Here is a 15,954-nt window from a genome sequence, read left to right as displayed (position 1 = left end):
TGATAAAAAAAATTATAGTTAGCATGTGTTAGAATTAATTAGCTATCATGTGTTAGAATTATTTCATGAAAGATCTTAGTTTTGTTCATTATTTTTCCAAATGGTTTCCTTTGACAATATAGATTTTCATGTTTTTAATTTCTTATTTAAACATGATTTAGATAACAAAAGTATGTTTAAAGTTATTATTCAATTAGAAGTTTCATGGCCTAATTGATTTAATTCTTTATTTAAAATTTGAGCTAGTATAGCGTATATATTAAATTCGTGTTCTTTAGTTACTTGAATATATTTTTTCTTTCCTTTCCTTTGTCCATATATATGCATGTTGTTAGTCACTTTTAGGATACTTATCAATTTGATAGCTTAAAATATCATGATATATTCCTTGGTTTAGCTTAAAATAAGTAAATGCTTATGTAATTTTATTTTGGTGCATGTGATATTAATTCGAGTCTATCTTTGGACTTCATCGTTGCATATCACTGAGTTTTGAGTCTCCCATCATCTTGTTTGAATTGCTGGAAAGTTGATAAGTGGAAAAGAAGGTAATATTCATGATTTATATATTGATATTGGGCTCTATACATGGAATATAAGTGGAAAATAGTATCGTATACACTGATATATAGTATTTATATAGTCTGATATGCAAGAAAACAATATTGTATACACTGATATATAATATATATACATTCTGATATACAGTGTGTATACAGCTGCGATATACAGTGGGATTGTGCTTAAGGCCCAAAATGCAGATGGCCCAATACCTTAATCCAGGCGTACAGAAACTAAGTGTCGGACAATATTTTCATTTGTTATTTATTGTTTATTTATATTAATTCGGGTTGTAATAATTTATTCACTTATGTTATTTATGCTTGCTTAGATATTAATTTTAATCTGTTTTAACTTAATTAGATTCCCCTAAAGATAAACCAATTCATGTTAATTTACTCTTTAGATGATTTTCTACTTTTACTTAGGCATTTGGTAAACTTTACTTTTTTTTATATACATGTATATTATTTTCAATGTTTAAGTTTGATCATTTTTTCCAAAAAAATATTTTAAAGTCTTCGTTTTTTTTAAAATTAATATTTTTAAAAGTTAGTCAAATAATTTTCAAATCGTCGGATAACCACGCGTTAGCGGCCACTTTGAATGCTTAATACCTTCTCAAAGTGAAAATAAGAACCTCGTACCTTTTTCTCTGAATTTTTAAGACTTAAATCTGTTACGGTCTTTTAAATTAAGTTTTCTTAATTTTTTTAAAAAATTAAGTGGCGATTCCTCTTTTCTAAAATTAATTTTCTCTCTATAAAGTTGAAATTAATTTTAAACCATCTTTTTCTGACATAACAAAGTGTTTACTGATCACTGTAGCTTACAGCACGTGTTCACCCAGACGGACTTGAATTTGAGACAAAGAATGTGGATGGAGTTTCTTAAATACTATGATGTCACCATCCAGTACCATCTAGGTAAGGCTAATGTGGTAGCAGACGCAATGAACCGAAAACCGGTGAGCATGGGCAGTCTAGCCTATTTGGTGGCCCATAAGCACCCTGGCTAGAGAAATTCAGGCCTTGGAGGCCAATTTTGATGAGGCTAGGCATTTTAGAGAAAGGTGGGATAATGGCCAAAGTTGATTTAAGGCCCACTTTTATCGAAGAGATCAAAACCAAGCAGTTTGAAGATATTAACTTAAATGAAATTAGAGGAAATGTGTTAACGGGAAAAGCTCAAGACTCAACACTTGATACAGGTGGGGTGCTTCACTTTAGGAAAAGTATTTGTATCCCCCAGGTAGATGGACTAAATTAGAAAATATTGTCTGAATCTCATGGTTCACGATACTCTATTCACTCGGGAGTGACTAAGATGTAACAAGACTTGAAACGGTTGTATTGGTGGCCTGTTCTGAAGAAACACATAGCTGAATATGTAGCCAAGTGTAAGAACTACCAACAGGTGAAATATGAGCACCAAAGACCTGCAAGTTTACTTCAAAGACTGCCCATTCCTAAATGAAAGTGGGAGAGCATAGCCATAGACTTCGTGGTAGGACTTCCCAAGACTTTGGGAAACCATAACTCCATTTGGGTGGTGGTTGATAGGTTAACAAAATCAGCACATTTTATCCTGGTTAGAGTGGACTACAATGCACAACAGCTGGCCAAGATTTATGTGATGGAGATAGTAAGGCTACACGGGGTTCCCCTTTCTATCATTTTAGACCATGGTACACAGTTCACTTCCAAATTTTAGGGTAAGTTGCATGAAAAATTGGGTACTCAACTTACTTTCAGCATAGCTTTCCATCCATAGACAGAAAGACAGTTAGAAAGAGCTATCCAAGTGCTGGAAGACATGTTGAGGGCATGTGTGATCGATTTTGGGGGACATTGGGACAAGTTTTTGGCCTTGTGTGAGTTCTCCTACAATAATAGCTACCAATATAGTATTGATATGGCACCATTCAAAGCTTTGTATGGAAGGGGATACAAGTCTCCCATAGGGTGGTTTGAAGCTTGGGAAGTGGACCCATTGGGGGTAGACTTTGTGGATGCTCGAGATAAGGTAAGAAGCATCCAAGTTAAGCTTCTAGCGTCTCAAAGTCGTCAGAAAGAGTATGCTGACTATAAAGTAAGGGACATGAAATTCGAATCTGGTGAGCAAGTACTTTTAAAAGTGTCACCTATTAAAGGGATAATGAGGTTTGTCAAGAAGGGCAAACTCATACTTCTCTATATTAGCCCTTTTAAAATTATTGACTATGTAGGGCCAGTGGTGTATAGATTGACCTTATTACCTAGCTTGTCTGGGGTACACCCGGTGTTCCATGTGTCCATGCTGAAAAAGTACTATGGAGATGGGTACGACATCATTAAATGGGACTCATTGTTATTAGACAAGGAACTTCAGTATTAGGTGGAGCCAGTTGCAATTCTTGATCATGATGTTAGGAAGTTAAGTACTAAAGACATAAACATGGTTAAAGTTTAATAGAAACATCGTTCGGTAGAGGAAGCTACTTGGGAGACTGAGAAGATATGTGAGACAAGCATCCTCAACTGTTCGACGAAATAGGTACTACTCAATCTCTACTTTAGCCTTATTTTCCTTATTTAGTCACTTGGAGATGAATGATGGGTAAATTGGTATCTATTGTAATGAACTGTTCCCGTCATTAGAAATAGGCTAATAGGGAAGGATTTCAGGCCAGAAAATTTTTTAGGTAGTAACTTCAAAAAATTTTAGCCTAGGCCAGACTTGCATAAATTATAAGTCAGGTGAAGTCTAGGGTGATCATGTGAATTATGGGAGATCAAATCTCTAATTTGATTGGACAGGCTGAAAGCCAGGACGATGCGGAGCATTTACAGCTTCGTGGAATCTCATTCGAGTGAGTAAAACTCTCAAAATTAGATTTTGCGTAAAAGGTATGTTTTAATACGCCTTGGAAAGAGGGTGTTTTAATACACCTTGTGAAGGGGGTGTGTTGTAAAATAGGGGCTTAGATCTCAAACTCCAACCTCTCTATTTTTGTGCAACCCCCTAGAGCGAGATGGGTCCCTCTAGAGTGGGGCCGTCTCGACTTAAGTCATGACAAACCCCAAAAATGATCTTTTTCTGCAAAATCTGTTTCTAAGACTTTAAAAGATGACCTAGGGCAAATTCTATCAATTTACCACGAATTTCCACACTTAAGATAAGGAGTTTACTCCCTAAATTCATACTTTGATTCCTTGAACCTAGAAAGTATGGTTGGTAATCATTGGGGGAGGGTTTGAACTAAAAACCAATGGTGGAAAATAGCGCTAGGGTGGGGTTAGGATCATAGGTTTGGCCTAGGGTGTGAATTGTATTATATTTCATGATAGTTAGGCCATTATGTTGATCATTTATATATATTTACTATTTTCTAGACCAAGAATGAGAAGAATGAACCCGGAAAGAAAAAGCTCTATCATTGTAAGGTTGTTGAAGCGTGAATTTGAGGTAAGTGATGGTCTAGTTTCCCATATGTGTTTTATATACTTGTTAAATTTCTTCATGATATGCATGTGTGTGTATGAATAGGGAAACATGCTAGATTATGTGTAAAATGATTACTTGCTGGCCTATTTTTGTGATGAACCTGTTCTTAGTGATATAAATATTGTAAATATTGAATATATTTGTGATTGTGGTATGCTTGGATCGAGTTTCATGTTCTAACACATATTTGGATCAAGTGTCACATTTCGACATGACATATTTAGATCGAGTGTTGTATTTTGACACATATTTGGATCGGTCGTAATATTCTGACACAAAGTTGATTGTTTGTAGGTCCCTTGAGAAGAACCTCGTGTGAAGTTATAACCTATGGAAGATATTGAATTGTGAATTTACTAAATATGGTTGAACTTGAGATTAGTTGACTTATTCTGAATATGTATATGCCTATTGTGTGGGATTTACTTGTCTATAATCCGCTTATTGGCTAACTGCGTGATCCTACTAGTACACCATTGTTTTTATGTACTAATACTACTCTTGCTATGCCATTTTTTGAGTGCAGGGCATATTCAGCCGGCTGCAGAGATACCTCGGTTAGAAGAGTAAAAGTTTGTTCGAAGTCCAAGGGTGAGCTATTCTTTCATGCTGCCGTAGACTTTCTCATTAGTCTCAGTCATTCTTTCGAGATTTAGATGTTCAGACCTTTGTTTAGTAGTTGGACTTCTTTTAGGAGTGTCCCTCTTTCTCTTACATTGACTTTTGGTTAGAGTTTTGGTACTGACGACTTTCAGTTCCTTAGGTGTTTACTTCCGCATATTTTTTGGGTTGATAACTAGTTGTTTTCTACGTTTATGGGAACTCAGCATCTATTCTTGTTTACACCTATTTTGCATCTTAAAAGGTTAGGATACTTTGTGATTATATGTTGTTCGATTGTTTAGAATGGTTCTCCCACCGGAGGATTAGTGTGGGTGCTAGTCACGGCGGATTGGGGTCGTGACATTATATATATATATATATATATTATTGTAAAGAATTTCTGCCAAACTTTAGATTGTGAAATGTCATGAAATGAAGCAAATGTCCTTTTTCTTAAGTCTTTCTTCTGCTTGATTATTTGATTGACCATATACTCTTGAATTATGTTGATGCTTTCTTGCAATGATGTCTCTAAAAACTGTCTCAATTGTGGTGAAAGTGAGATACTGGCATTTCTCTATATGAGACCGAGCCATATACAGGTTGCCTATTGTCCTACTAAGGGAAATTCATGAATACTTTTCTTGAAAATTTGAGATAAAGGGGTCGAACCCTCCACTAGTTGTCTATGTATCCAACATGAATTAGACCATACGTAGTTTGTTACATATAAAATAAAGGGGAAAATTAACAATTTCTTATAATGTGACCGAAGCCAATGTAGGTCGCCTACGTATCCCACCAAGGAAATAAGGACAAGCATAGTTCTTAATACATAGAAATAGGATCTTTTTGCAAAATTTCTACTAATAGACTAGACTCGATGTGGATTTCCTATGTATCCTACCAAGGGTATCAGGCGGAACATAGTTTTTGATACATAACAAAAAACATACGTGGAAACATATAAAGCTTCTAGACATAATATCGCTTAACTACATTTGAATTGAAGGCTTTCGGCCAAATCTCATCATCTATTTCAGCTAGAATCAACGTTCCTCCAGTCACCACTCGGTGAATCATGTAAGGCCCTTGCCAGTTAGGCGATACTTCTCCTTATCTTCATCTTGGTGTGGAAATATCCGCTTCAACAACAATTGTCCTAATTTGAACTGTCTCGGTCTTACCTTCTTGTTGAAAGCTTTGGCCATCCTATATTGATAGATTTGTCAGTGACAAACTGCATTCATTCTCTTTTCATCAATAAACATCAACTATTCATATAGGCTTTGTTTCCATTTGGCACTCAACTCTGCTTCTTGGATTATCCTTAAAGATGGTATCTCAACTTTCATTGGCAATACTGTTTCTATTCCATAAACCAAAAGATAAGGTGTTGCCCCAGTCAAAGGCCTAATTGTGGTGCGATATCCAAGGAGGGAAAATGGAAAATTCTCATGCCAATGCTTGTAATTATCAATCATCTTTTGCGATATGCTTTCAATATTCTTGTTGGCTTCCTCAACTGCTCTATTCATTTGAGGCCGATATGGAGTGGAATTGTAGTGAATAATTTTAAACTTCTCACATATCTCATGCATCAAGCCGCAATTAAGATTAGCTTTATTAGTTGTTATAATTGAATCAGGGATTCCAAGTCTATAAATTCTATTATTGTGGATAAAATCTGACAGTACCTTCTTTGTCACAGACTTGTATAAAAATGCTTCTACCCATTTTGTGAAGTAATCAATTGCTACCAAAATGAACATATGTCCATTTGATGAGACTGGTTTGATAGGACCAATGACATCCATACACCAGACTGCATATGGCCAAGGAGAACTCATCACATTAAGCTCATTTGGTGGAACCCAAACATATCACCATGAATCTAACATTAATGATATTTCTTCACAAAACAGATACAGTCAATTTCCATGGTCTTCCAGAAATATCTAGCCTATAGAATCTTCTTTGCCAAAGTAAAACCATTCATATGTGTCCCACATGTACCCCCATGTATTTCTTTGGTCAACTTGCTCGCCTCTTGAGAGTCAACACACCTTAATAATCCTAAATTCTGAATCCTCCTATAAAGAATTTCTCCACCTAAGAAAAAGTGATTTGCGAGTCTCCGTAGTGTCCTCCTTTGAATATTACTTATGCCTTCTAGGTAGTCTCTTTCTTTGAGATACCTCATAATGTCATAGTACCAAGGTTCTCCATTTGGTTCTTCATCTACATAAAAATAATAGGCTGGTTGATCTTGCATATTAATCTTGATCGAAAATATGTAATTCCTTTCTGGATATTGAATCATAGAAGACAGGGTTGCCAAAGCATCTGCAAACTCATTCTGAGCTATAAGAATATGCATGAATTCTATCTTGACAAAGTTCTTGCACAAGTCCCTCACACATTGCAAAAAAGGGGAGTATTTTCACATTTTTGGTGCTTTATTCGCATTGTATTGATGAATCAATAAGTTCGAGTCACTTATAATCAACAATTCTTGTATGTTCATATCAACAACCATTTTGAATCTGAGAATAGAAGCCTCATATTCTGCCATATTGTTAGTGCATAAGAACTTGAACTTTGCTGAGACCGGATAATGTTGACCTGATTATGAGACTAGCACTGCCCCAGTACCGACTCCTTTGGAGTTCGCAACACCATCAAAAAACATTCTCCACCCTGGATATTCCTTTGAAATATCCTCTCCAATAAATAAAACCTCTTCATCTGGAAAATAAGTTTTAAGAGGTTTATAATCTTTGTCTACAGGGTTTCCAATAAGATGATCAGTTAGTGTTTGTCCTTTAATGGCCTTTTGAGTGACATAAATAATGTTAAATTCACTAAGAAAAATTTGTCACTTCACCAAATTTTTTGTAGGCATAGGCTGCTGAAAGATATACTTGAGGGGATTCATTCTTGAGACTAGAAAAGTGGTATACTCACACAAGTAATGTCTTAACATTTGTGCAACCCAAGCTAAGGCACAACAAGTGCATTCCAATAAAGTGTACCAGACTTCATAAGGTGTGAGCTTTTTACTCAAGTAATATATATCCAACTCCTTCTTTCCAATTTTATCATGTTGTCCTAACACTCATCCAAATGCATTCTCCGACATAGACAAATATAGCAACAATGGTCTTCCAGGTTCTAGAGGCATCAAGACAGGCGGACTAGATAAATACTCTTTGATTCTATCAAAAGCTCGCTGACAATCCTCTATCCATTTGGTAGAAGCATCTTTCTTCAACAACTTGAAGATTGGCTCACAAATTATAATTGATTGTGCAATAAATTAGCTAATGTAATTGAGATGTCCAAGAAAACTCATTACATCCTTCTGACTTTTTGGAGGAGACAAATCTTGAGTAGCCTTTATCTTTGAAAGATCCAAACCTGTCCTAATTCTAAATAAATGGTCTACTGCAAATAAATGGATTTCATCCCACTTTTATCAATAATGCATTTGGACTGCTGCTGCATATGCTTTTGGGCCTTGAGCCCAATTTCATCTTTCTATATCGATTATATATACACTATTTCTCAGTGTATATTGGTTGTATATTAGCTTTTGGGACCTATGTTGGCTTATTTTCCCCATTTGAATGGCAAGGCAGTCTCGATAAAGGGACGTTGAGTTTGTCAAATCCATCAGAAATGCAATGAGGATATAGGAGTTCAATTTGGACTCCTCCACGTTGGATTCACATATTAGCAAAAAAAATGAAAATTAATAACTTTCTACAATTTCATCAATTTAAACTTAAGATAGAAGTAGCAGTAGGGAATTAAACCAAATATTCATGAATTATGCGTTAACAGAAGTAAGACGTATTTAAAATAGTAAATTGAAATAAGTTCTGATAACCATTCAATGCTAAACAAAAGTATTTGCCCTATTATTCATGCACATAGAAATGGATTGTTTAAGGCAAAAAAAGAAGCTAATTAGCTAATAAGAACAGTAAATCATCTATAATGACCCAATGAAACCATTCAAAATATATACCTATAAAATAATCATACTAACATGCCAAGACAATCCTAAATCATAATTTCTTCGTGTTTAGACAGAAATTAAGATATGATTTACATATATTCACATATTTGTTAAGCTAAAACAAATGATAAAAATAAGACAAGAAACAAAGCATTAACTCCTTTTGCGTAGCGAACCAAGACGACTTATTTAAAGACGATGAACTCCTCACCACAAAAAAAAGCAAAGAATTGAAAGAAAACTCAAGATCTGAGGCTCAAACCTTCGTGGGTTTGATTTCGTAAAAAACATTGTTCTCACTACCAAAACTCGAACTCTTAATCTTAATCCCTCTTTAAAATGATTATTAAATACTCTGTATTTTAAATGATTCTTTTAATAGTTCTTTCAATGAAAATAAGTGCCGATATTTATAGCCAAAATAGTTGATTTGAATTTGAAAATGAGTCATTTGAGAGAGAAAGAATGATCAGATTTTATAAAAGTCAAAGGAGATGAAAATATATCTCTAAAAATCTAAAATTGATTTAGATGAATTCTGATTCGAATTAGATTTAGGCAAGGAAATATGAACCAAAGTCAACAATAAGGCTTCTTAAATCTCAGGATTTCATAGATGGAGAGAGGAAAAATAATCTGTTATTGTCAGAAAATTGAGGGAGACGCCGAGGAGGACACATGAAGAGGTGGATGTATGTGGGTGTAGATGAGTATGATGTTGAAGCTATGGGAATTAAGGATGGTGAAAATGAATGGAAATGGTAAATGGAATAGGGTTTTGTTGCAGAAGAAAATTGATATTGTTGTGTATTGTAGGAAATGGGAATGGTAGGGACGGTTGGGTTGGTTGAATTATTGATGTTTGCTGGAAATTAGAAGTATATTATGTAGGTATGGGAAATTAGAAAATTGAGATTAAAGTAGTGGGCCAGTAGGTTGGTGAAATTATTGGTGTTTACTAGAAATTAGGAGTATATTTTGTTGTTATAGGAAATTATAAAATTGAGATTAAAGTGGTGGGCCAGTGGGTTGGTGGAATTATTTGTTGTATTGTAATGTTACTGGAAATTTAAAGGAATGGGATATTGTTGTAGTGTTATATTAAGAAATTGGATAGATGTAGTGAGGAGATTGGTTTGTGTTGTAGTGGTTTCCACACCCCGAGAGGGTACCCTAGACTTGGCCGGTACTCAAAAACCATTACTAGCTTTCAAGCAAACCACTTGCCTGATCACACATTTTTTCGTTCATTCAATCAGCGAAAGACTTAAAATAAAAAGACAATTAGGTGGGAAATTCCAATCAACACTCTAATTTAAGGAAGAAAGGCCATAGACCAACAAATCAAACTCCAATCTATGTCATGAGAATAGTCTAACAAGAATAATTCAAGGAATAAAAATACTCAATCAACCCATCTCTATCTAGTCTATGAAGCCTCTATCACTATCATCTAATTGGTGTCAATGACAGGTTCATGGCTACCTTAAATCAGAATAAAAAGATTAAACTCAATGCAAGAATAACATAAGTGGTATTCTCAGAATGTAGGGGAGGACTCACCAATAGATAAGTGTGAACAGATCCTCAACGGTGCACCTGTTGATGATCTCTTAAACCTATCTCTGCATCATTAAATAATGCAAGTCCAAATAGACGTCAGTACGTGGAATGTACGAGTATGTAATATGACAGAGTGAAACATGCATCAAGGTAGAATAATACCAATTCAGATATCTTAAATCATAAAGATAAGGAATTCAATGAGGATGTCATAAGTCTAAAGCAAGAGTAAGGTTTAGATAGAGACCAATCATACACAATCAAATCCAATCCAATCAAATCAGAGTACTATCAAGACCTATATAGAAGAGTTTCTCTTATCCGACAACAATCATTTATGAGCTAGTGACCATACAACAAGTCTATTGCTATTGACACAACCGTCTAGTACTTTTCCAGGGTAAAGGACAAATCATCCAATTAAGGATTCAATCAAGCAATCAAGTCCTGTCTTTTTAGGACATTAAAATAAAGGGAAACATCCAACTTTAACGGTTAAATCCTCTCCTACACTGGCTACGTAGTTATTGGGTTCGAGTTATTACTTACTCTTACCCAATTTGGTGATCGATACTCATATCAAGACTCAATGCACATAAGACAATCAATTCCAATCAAACAAATCAACAAGTCTCATATAGATTTTTATCAGTTCATCAGTTCTATCCAATCAATCCTTTCGACCAATCAATCTTCCAATCATTCCCAAATCATTCATTTATGAGTAGTTGAGACAATAATTTATGGTAACATTTATTAAGACCATTAAATTGAGTTCAATAATGAAGATACAAAGACTATCAAGTTTCATCAAGACTATCATCAAGCTCACATCCCAATCACAATCATACATTCACAAGTTCAAGGCTCTAGACTCAATTCTTAGTCATGTACATCCAATATTAGTTAAAATATCATGAGGGTTTATGAAGTAAATAGTCAAAAAATTATTTGTTCATGAAACAAGTTCATATAAAACATCAATTATGTAATATTATGTAAAAATATGTTGAGTTTAAGGAAAATTCTCAAGAAACACAATCATAGGGATTTTCATTCATAAATCAACCTATCACAACATGGAGCACATGGAAGAACAATATCCATTCTTTAGTTTAGCCTTACATACTTGGAAGAATTAGATTCTTGAAGAACTTTGAAGAACTCGATGAATGTTCTTGGAACTGTAGCTTTTTCTCCTCTTGAAATAATTTAGAACGTGTAAATTTTTATTTATATGTGGGTTTAGAATGAATAGGGAGGTTATAATACTATAAAGTAGATCTAGGGAAGTTAATTGAGGGTAAAAGTTCAAGAGTATCCTTCTGTGAATATAAGAAAACCATAAAAATTAAAAAAAAATGACATTTTAATGAGTCTCCTCTGCCAAATCGGCGAGCTGGAGGTCTCTTCGCTGATCCATTTGGCGAGTCGCCCAAAGGGGCTTTAACTCACCTAAAATAATAGTTTCTGAAGGATTTTGGATCCATTTGGCGAGCTAAATTGGGTCTCGCATAACTATTCAGCAAGTCGCCAAAATGGCTAGTCAACTCGCCTAACTATCCTATTCGTACACTCTTCAGTAAAACGACCAAAACTTTCAACTGCGAACTGCAAATGAGGCACTTGGTGGAGTTGGAAAGAGGAAATATAGATATTTAATTTGATAGGTCATGGAATATATAACTCTTAATATTCTGAGAGATATAGTCATTTGAAGTCGACCCTCATATGATCTTATACAAAAACTCAATCGGAAAAGGATCTTTGAACTCGACTTAGTACTAGAGGCTCCTTATAACCCTAACTCACTCTAATATATTTCAAATACTTAAGAATTTTTCCTAAAACATATATACAATTAGAAGTTATTGGGTTCGGGCCTATACGCATAAGAAGAATGGCTTGGGTCTTAGCTTAAAATTTTTTGGGGAATAACAGTGGTGTTGTTGTTGGAAAGGCTAAAATTGAAAGGAAAAAGAGTCCAAAAGTGGCTAGGATTGTAATTAAGAAATTAGCCAATTGAAATTAATTAGTGAACTAGAATTTAAATGAAATAAATTAACACTAATTAATCAGCAAACTTCTTAATTCTAACAAAGTAAATTAATTAACTTAATTAAACTAATTAATTCAAAAATATAAACTACTACTTTACGAAATAGTTATTTAAAAATAAAATCTTTTTGAGATGATTTTTGAATATTTATAAATTTAATAATTATATGCATGAAATCATATATATATATATATATATATATATATATATCATTCAAAAATTATAAAAATGACAAAATTACTTTAAAACAACTTTAAAATATTTATTTTTGAATTTTTTAAAAGTAATCACTTCATGTTATTTAAAATTGAAGAACATTGATAACCAATTTATGTTGTACAGGGTCAAAATTGGGTATCAACAACTGTCCCTTTCTTTGGATCAGGTCAATGAAAAAGGTCTTGGGCAAAGAAAATTGACAAATACAATTTTGACAAACCACATCTTCATCTTTCTGAAAGGGATTCTGGTAGTGACTTTGGAAATTATGGTCGGGCCCTAGTATTGGGTTTCCTATATATCACAGGCTATATGAGAATTTGGACCATTTATAGAGATGCTTGATTTGACGCACGAGTTTAAAGAAGTCAAAATTCCATCTCAAAGTCGAATTACGGAGAGATCAAAAAGCTTGGGAATAGAATGAGGAGAGGTTTGTTGGAGTTCATTCGAGTTTCCACATAGAGAACTCCTACATATCCCTAGACATAGAAATCAGACTGCTTGTAGTTTGACTCAATCAATTGAAAAGAAAATCTCTTATGCTAAGATAGCCTTCGATTGGGAGGAGTGGCGAGTAAATTGAGTATTAAAAAAAAGGTATGCAACCTCTTTTCCATGAATATGGCGCTCTTCACACCAATAATTAATAACTTACACAGACAATTTCAAAGCTCTTGGTGCATTGTCACTCAGATTGAAAAGTTGCTTCCAGTGACAACTAAAGTTTTCCAGATGTGAAATTGAAATTGACAAAATCAAAGAAATGCCCGCATGCCTTTTGATAGGGGTGTGGTTTTATTTTGGTAGAAGTCGCTCTGCAACTCGTGTCCTAAGAGTTTGATACTCTTCTTCAGACTATGTCCCAATTTGCTGCTAATAAAAAGTTTCATGTTGCACTGCATCTTTTTTGATGTCGTCTGCACTTATGGTTTGTTTGAGAATTCATCCTCTTGAATGCTCTCGACAATTACTATAATAAAAATCATTACTAGAAATCGTAATTAAAATAGAAAAGTAATGTCTTTACTATGTCAGCACGCCAGCCTCCTCTTGTTCTAACGTAGAGCAAACAAGATATACTTCCAAAATTGAGATGATGTATAATATATTTCTTGAACATCAGTCTCCTTCTGTTCTGATGCAATATATAATGATTTTATATAATTCAACATAACGATGGTTCTTGGTAATGTAGTAGGATGATGATAACTCTTTTGGAAATGATATGATAATGGCCCTCTTAGAAATAATATGATATTGACCCTCTCGACAAATGATATCATGATGATGATGACCCTCTAAATAATGATATGATAATTTCCCTCTTGGTAATGATATGATAATGACGATGACCTTTCGGCAATGATATGATGATAGTCCTCTTTGTAATGATAGATAATGGTCCTCTTGGCAATAATATGATAATGACCTTCTTAGCAAATGATATGACCAATTTTGATTATATAATATGAATGGTTCTTTTGGCAAATAATATCACCACTTCCGGTAATATAATATGAATGGTTTTCTTGGTAAATGATATCACCACCACCGGTAATATAAAATGAATGACCTACAGACAAATGATATCACCACTTTTAGTAATATAATATGAATGGCCTTTTTGGGAAATGATATCACCACTTTCGGTAATATAGTATGAGTGGCCTTCTTAGCAAATGATATCGCCACTTCTGGTAATATAATATTAATGACTTTCTTAGCAAATGATATCACTACTTTTAGTAATATAGTATGAATGACCCTCTTGGCAAATGATATCACCACTTCGGGTAATGTAATATGAATGGCCATATTGGTAACTAATATGATAATTTTCCTCTCGGCAATTGGCATCACCACCTTTGGTAATATATTATGAATGGCCCTCTTGGCAAATGATATCTTCACTTCCAGTAATATAATATAAATGGCCTTCTTGAAAAATGATATTACCACTTTCGATAATATAATGTAAATGACCCTATTAGTAATGATATTACCACCTCTGATAATATGATATGGATGGCCCTCTTGGCAATTGAAATATGTAATGATGATGATGTCTTATTGATAGGATAATGATGCTTCATTAGTAGGAATGATGATGATTCATGGATAACATGATGATGCTCCATCGATAGGACGATGTTGGTTTATCGATTGGAACGTTAATCCATTGATAAGATGTAAGTTGATCCATCGGTAGGATGGTGTTGATCCACTAATAAGATATAATTTGATCCATCAATAGGATAATGATCCATTGGTAGGATATATGTTGATTCATCGGTAGGACGATGATGATCCATTTGTAGGATATATGTTGATCCATTGGTTGGACGACTTCCCTATTCATAGGATGATGTTGCTATAATGGTAGGATGATGCTACTCCATTGATAGGATGATGATCGATATTCTTCAAATTCTGATATTTGATTGATTTTTGGCATGATAGCCGATATTTGGCTAGTTGCACTACAAACCCTCTTTGGTATTTGATGGAGCTTATGTATACCCATCAAACATGTTTGATGCTGGAAAATACAATTTGACGTAATTATAGATGCTTGCACGTCTTGGTTCAAAGCTTTAAGCATGTCTGATAGTTGGTTAGGAGAATTCTGAGGATCCTTGAGTGTTGAAGCTGGAAAGTTCTAACATAGCTAGAAATTTTTGTAATTGACTCTGAATTTTAATGGTGCTGGAGATTGTTGAGGTTGACATTGAACTTATAATAATGCTGGAAATTATTTGAAGCTAGTCGTTAACTTTTGAAGTTGACTAAAACCTTTTGATGATGCTGGGAAGCATTTGAAGTTAGCTTCAACTTTTTGAAGTTGACTTAAGATCTTATGATGATGCTTGATAAAAATTTTGAGGTCATCCTCAAATATTTCTATTCCAGTTAGATGTCTTGATAAATCTCAAACTATTAAGAGGAGATTTATAAAAATTTTGAGACCCTCTCAAAAATTCTGTCCTAGTTGCTTTTTCTGATGCAACTTCAGTCTTGACTTTTTTAGAGAAAGATCTTTTTAAATTTTTTGAGCCCCCTCAAAAATTCTGTCCCAATTTTCATTATAAATAGAAAATTTATGGGAGATACGACCAAGATGTTATGGAGCCTACATATTCCATTGAGGTAGGAATCAAGCCAAACGTAATTTCCCTCTTAGTAGGTAAATGAGAAATAGAAAATTTTAATAAGAAAATGACCAAGGCCGACATAGGCTAACTACGTATCTCATTCTTGAGAATTCAGGTCAGACGTAGTTCGAATACCAAAAGGGGATATTGAAAATATATAAAGGGGTGATCGATGCTGACATAGGCTGCCTGCATATCTCATTCTCGAGAATTCAGATCAGACGTAGTTCATTACATATGGATATTAATGCTTATAAGTAATTACAAGAAAATGATGTGACTAC

General features: G+C 34.2%; 1 protein-coding gene across 1 annotated transcript; it reads right to left on the bottom strand.

Annotated features, from left to right (window-relative positions):
- Window positions 1–5,924: 5,924 nt before the first annotated feature.
- LOC129875622 (uncharacterized) lies at window positions 5,925–6,592 on the bottom strand. Its single transcript, XM_055950912.1, has 2 exons — window positions 6,580–6,592; window positions 5,925–6,475 (listed from the first exon to the last, which is right to left on the bottom strand). The coding sequence occupies exons 1-2, from the start codon at window positions 6,590–6,592 to the stop codon at window positions 5,925–5,927; spliced, it is 564 nt and encodes a 187-aa protein (XP_055806887.1).
- Window positions 6,593–15,954: the final 9,362 nt, after the last annotated feature.

This window comes from Solanum dulcamara, chromosome 12, assembly GCF_947179165.1.
Source record: "Solanum dulcamara chromosome 12, daSolDulc1.2, whole genome shotgun sequence".
In the NCBI taxonomy this organism is placed as follows: domain Eukaryota; kingdom Viridiplantae; phylum Streptophyta; class Magnoliopsida; order Solanales; family Solanaceae; genus Solanum; species Solanum dulcamara.
Note: the sequence above shows the minus strand (reverse complement) of the source record. Positions and strands in the feature narration are given on the sequence as shown.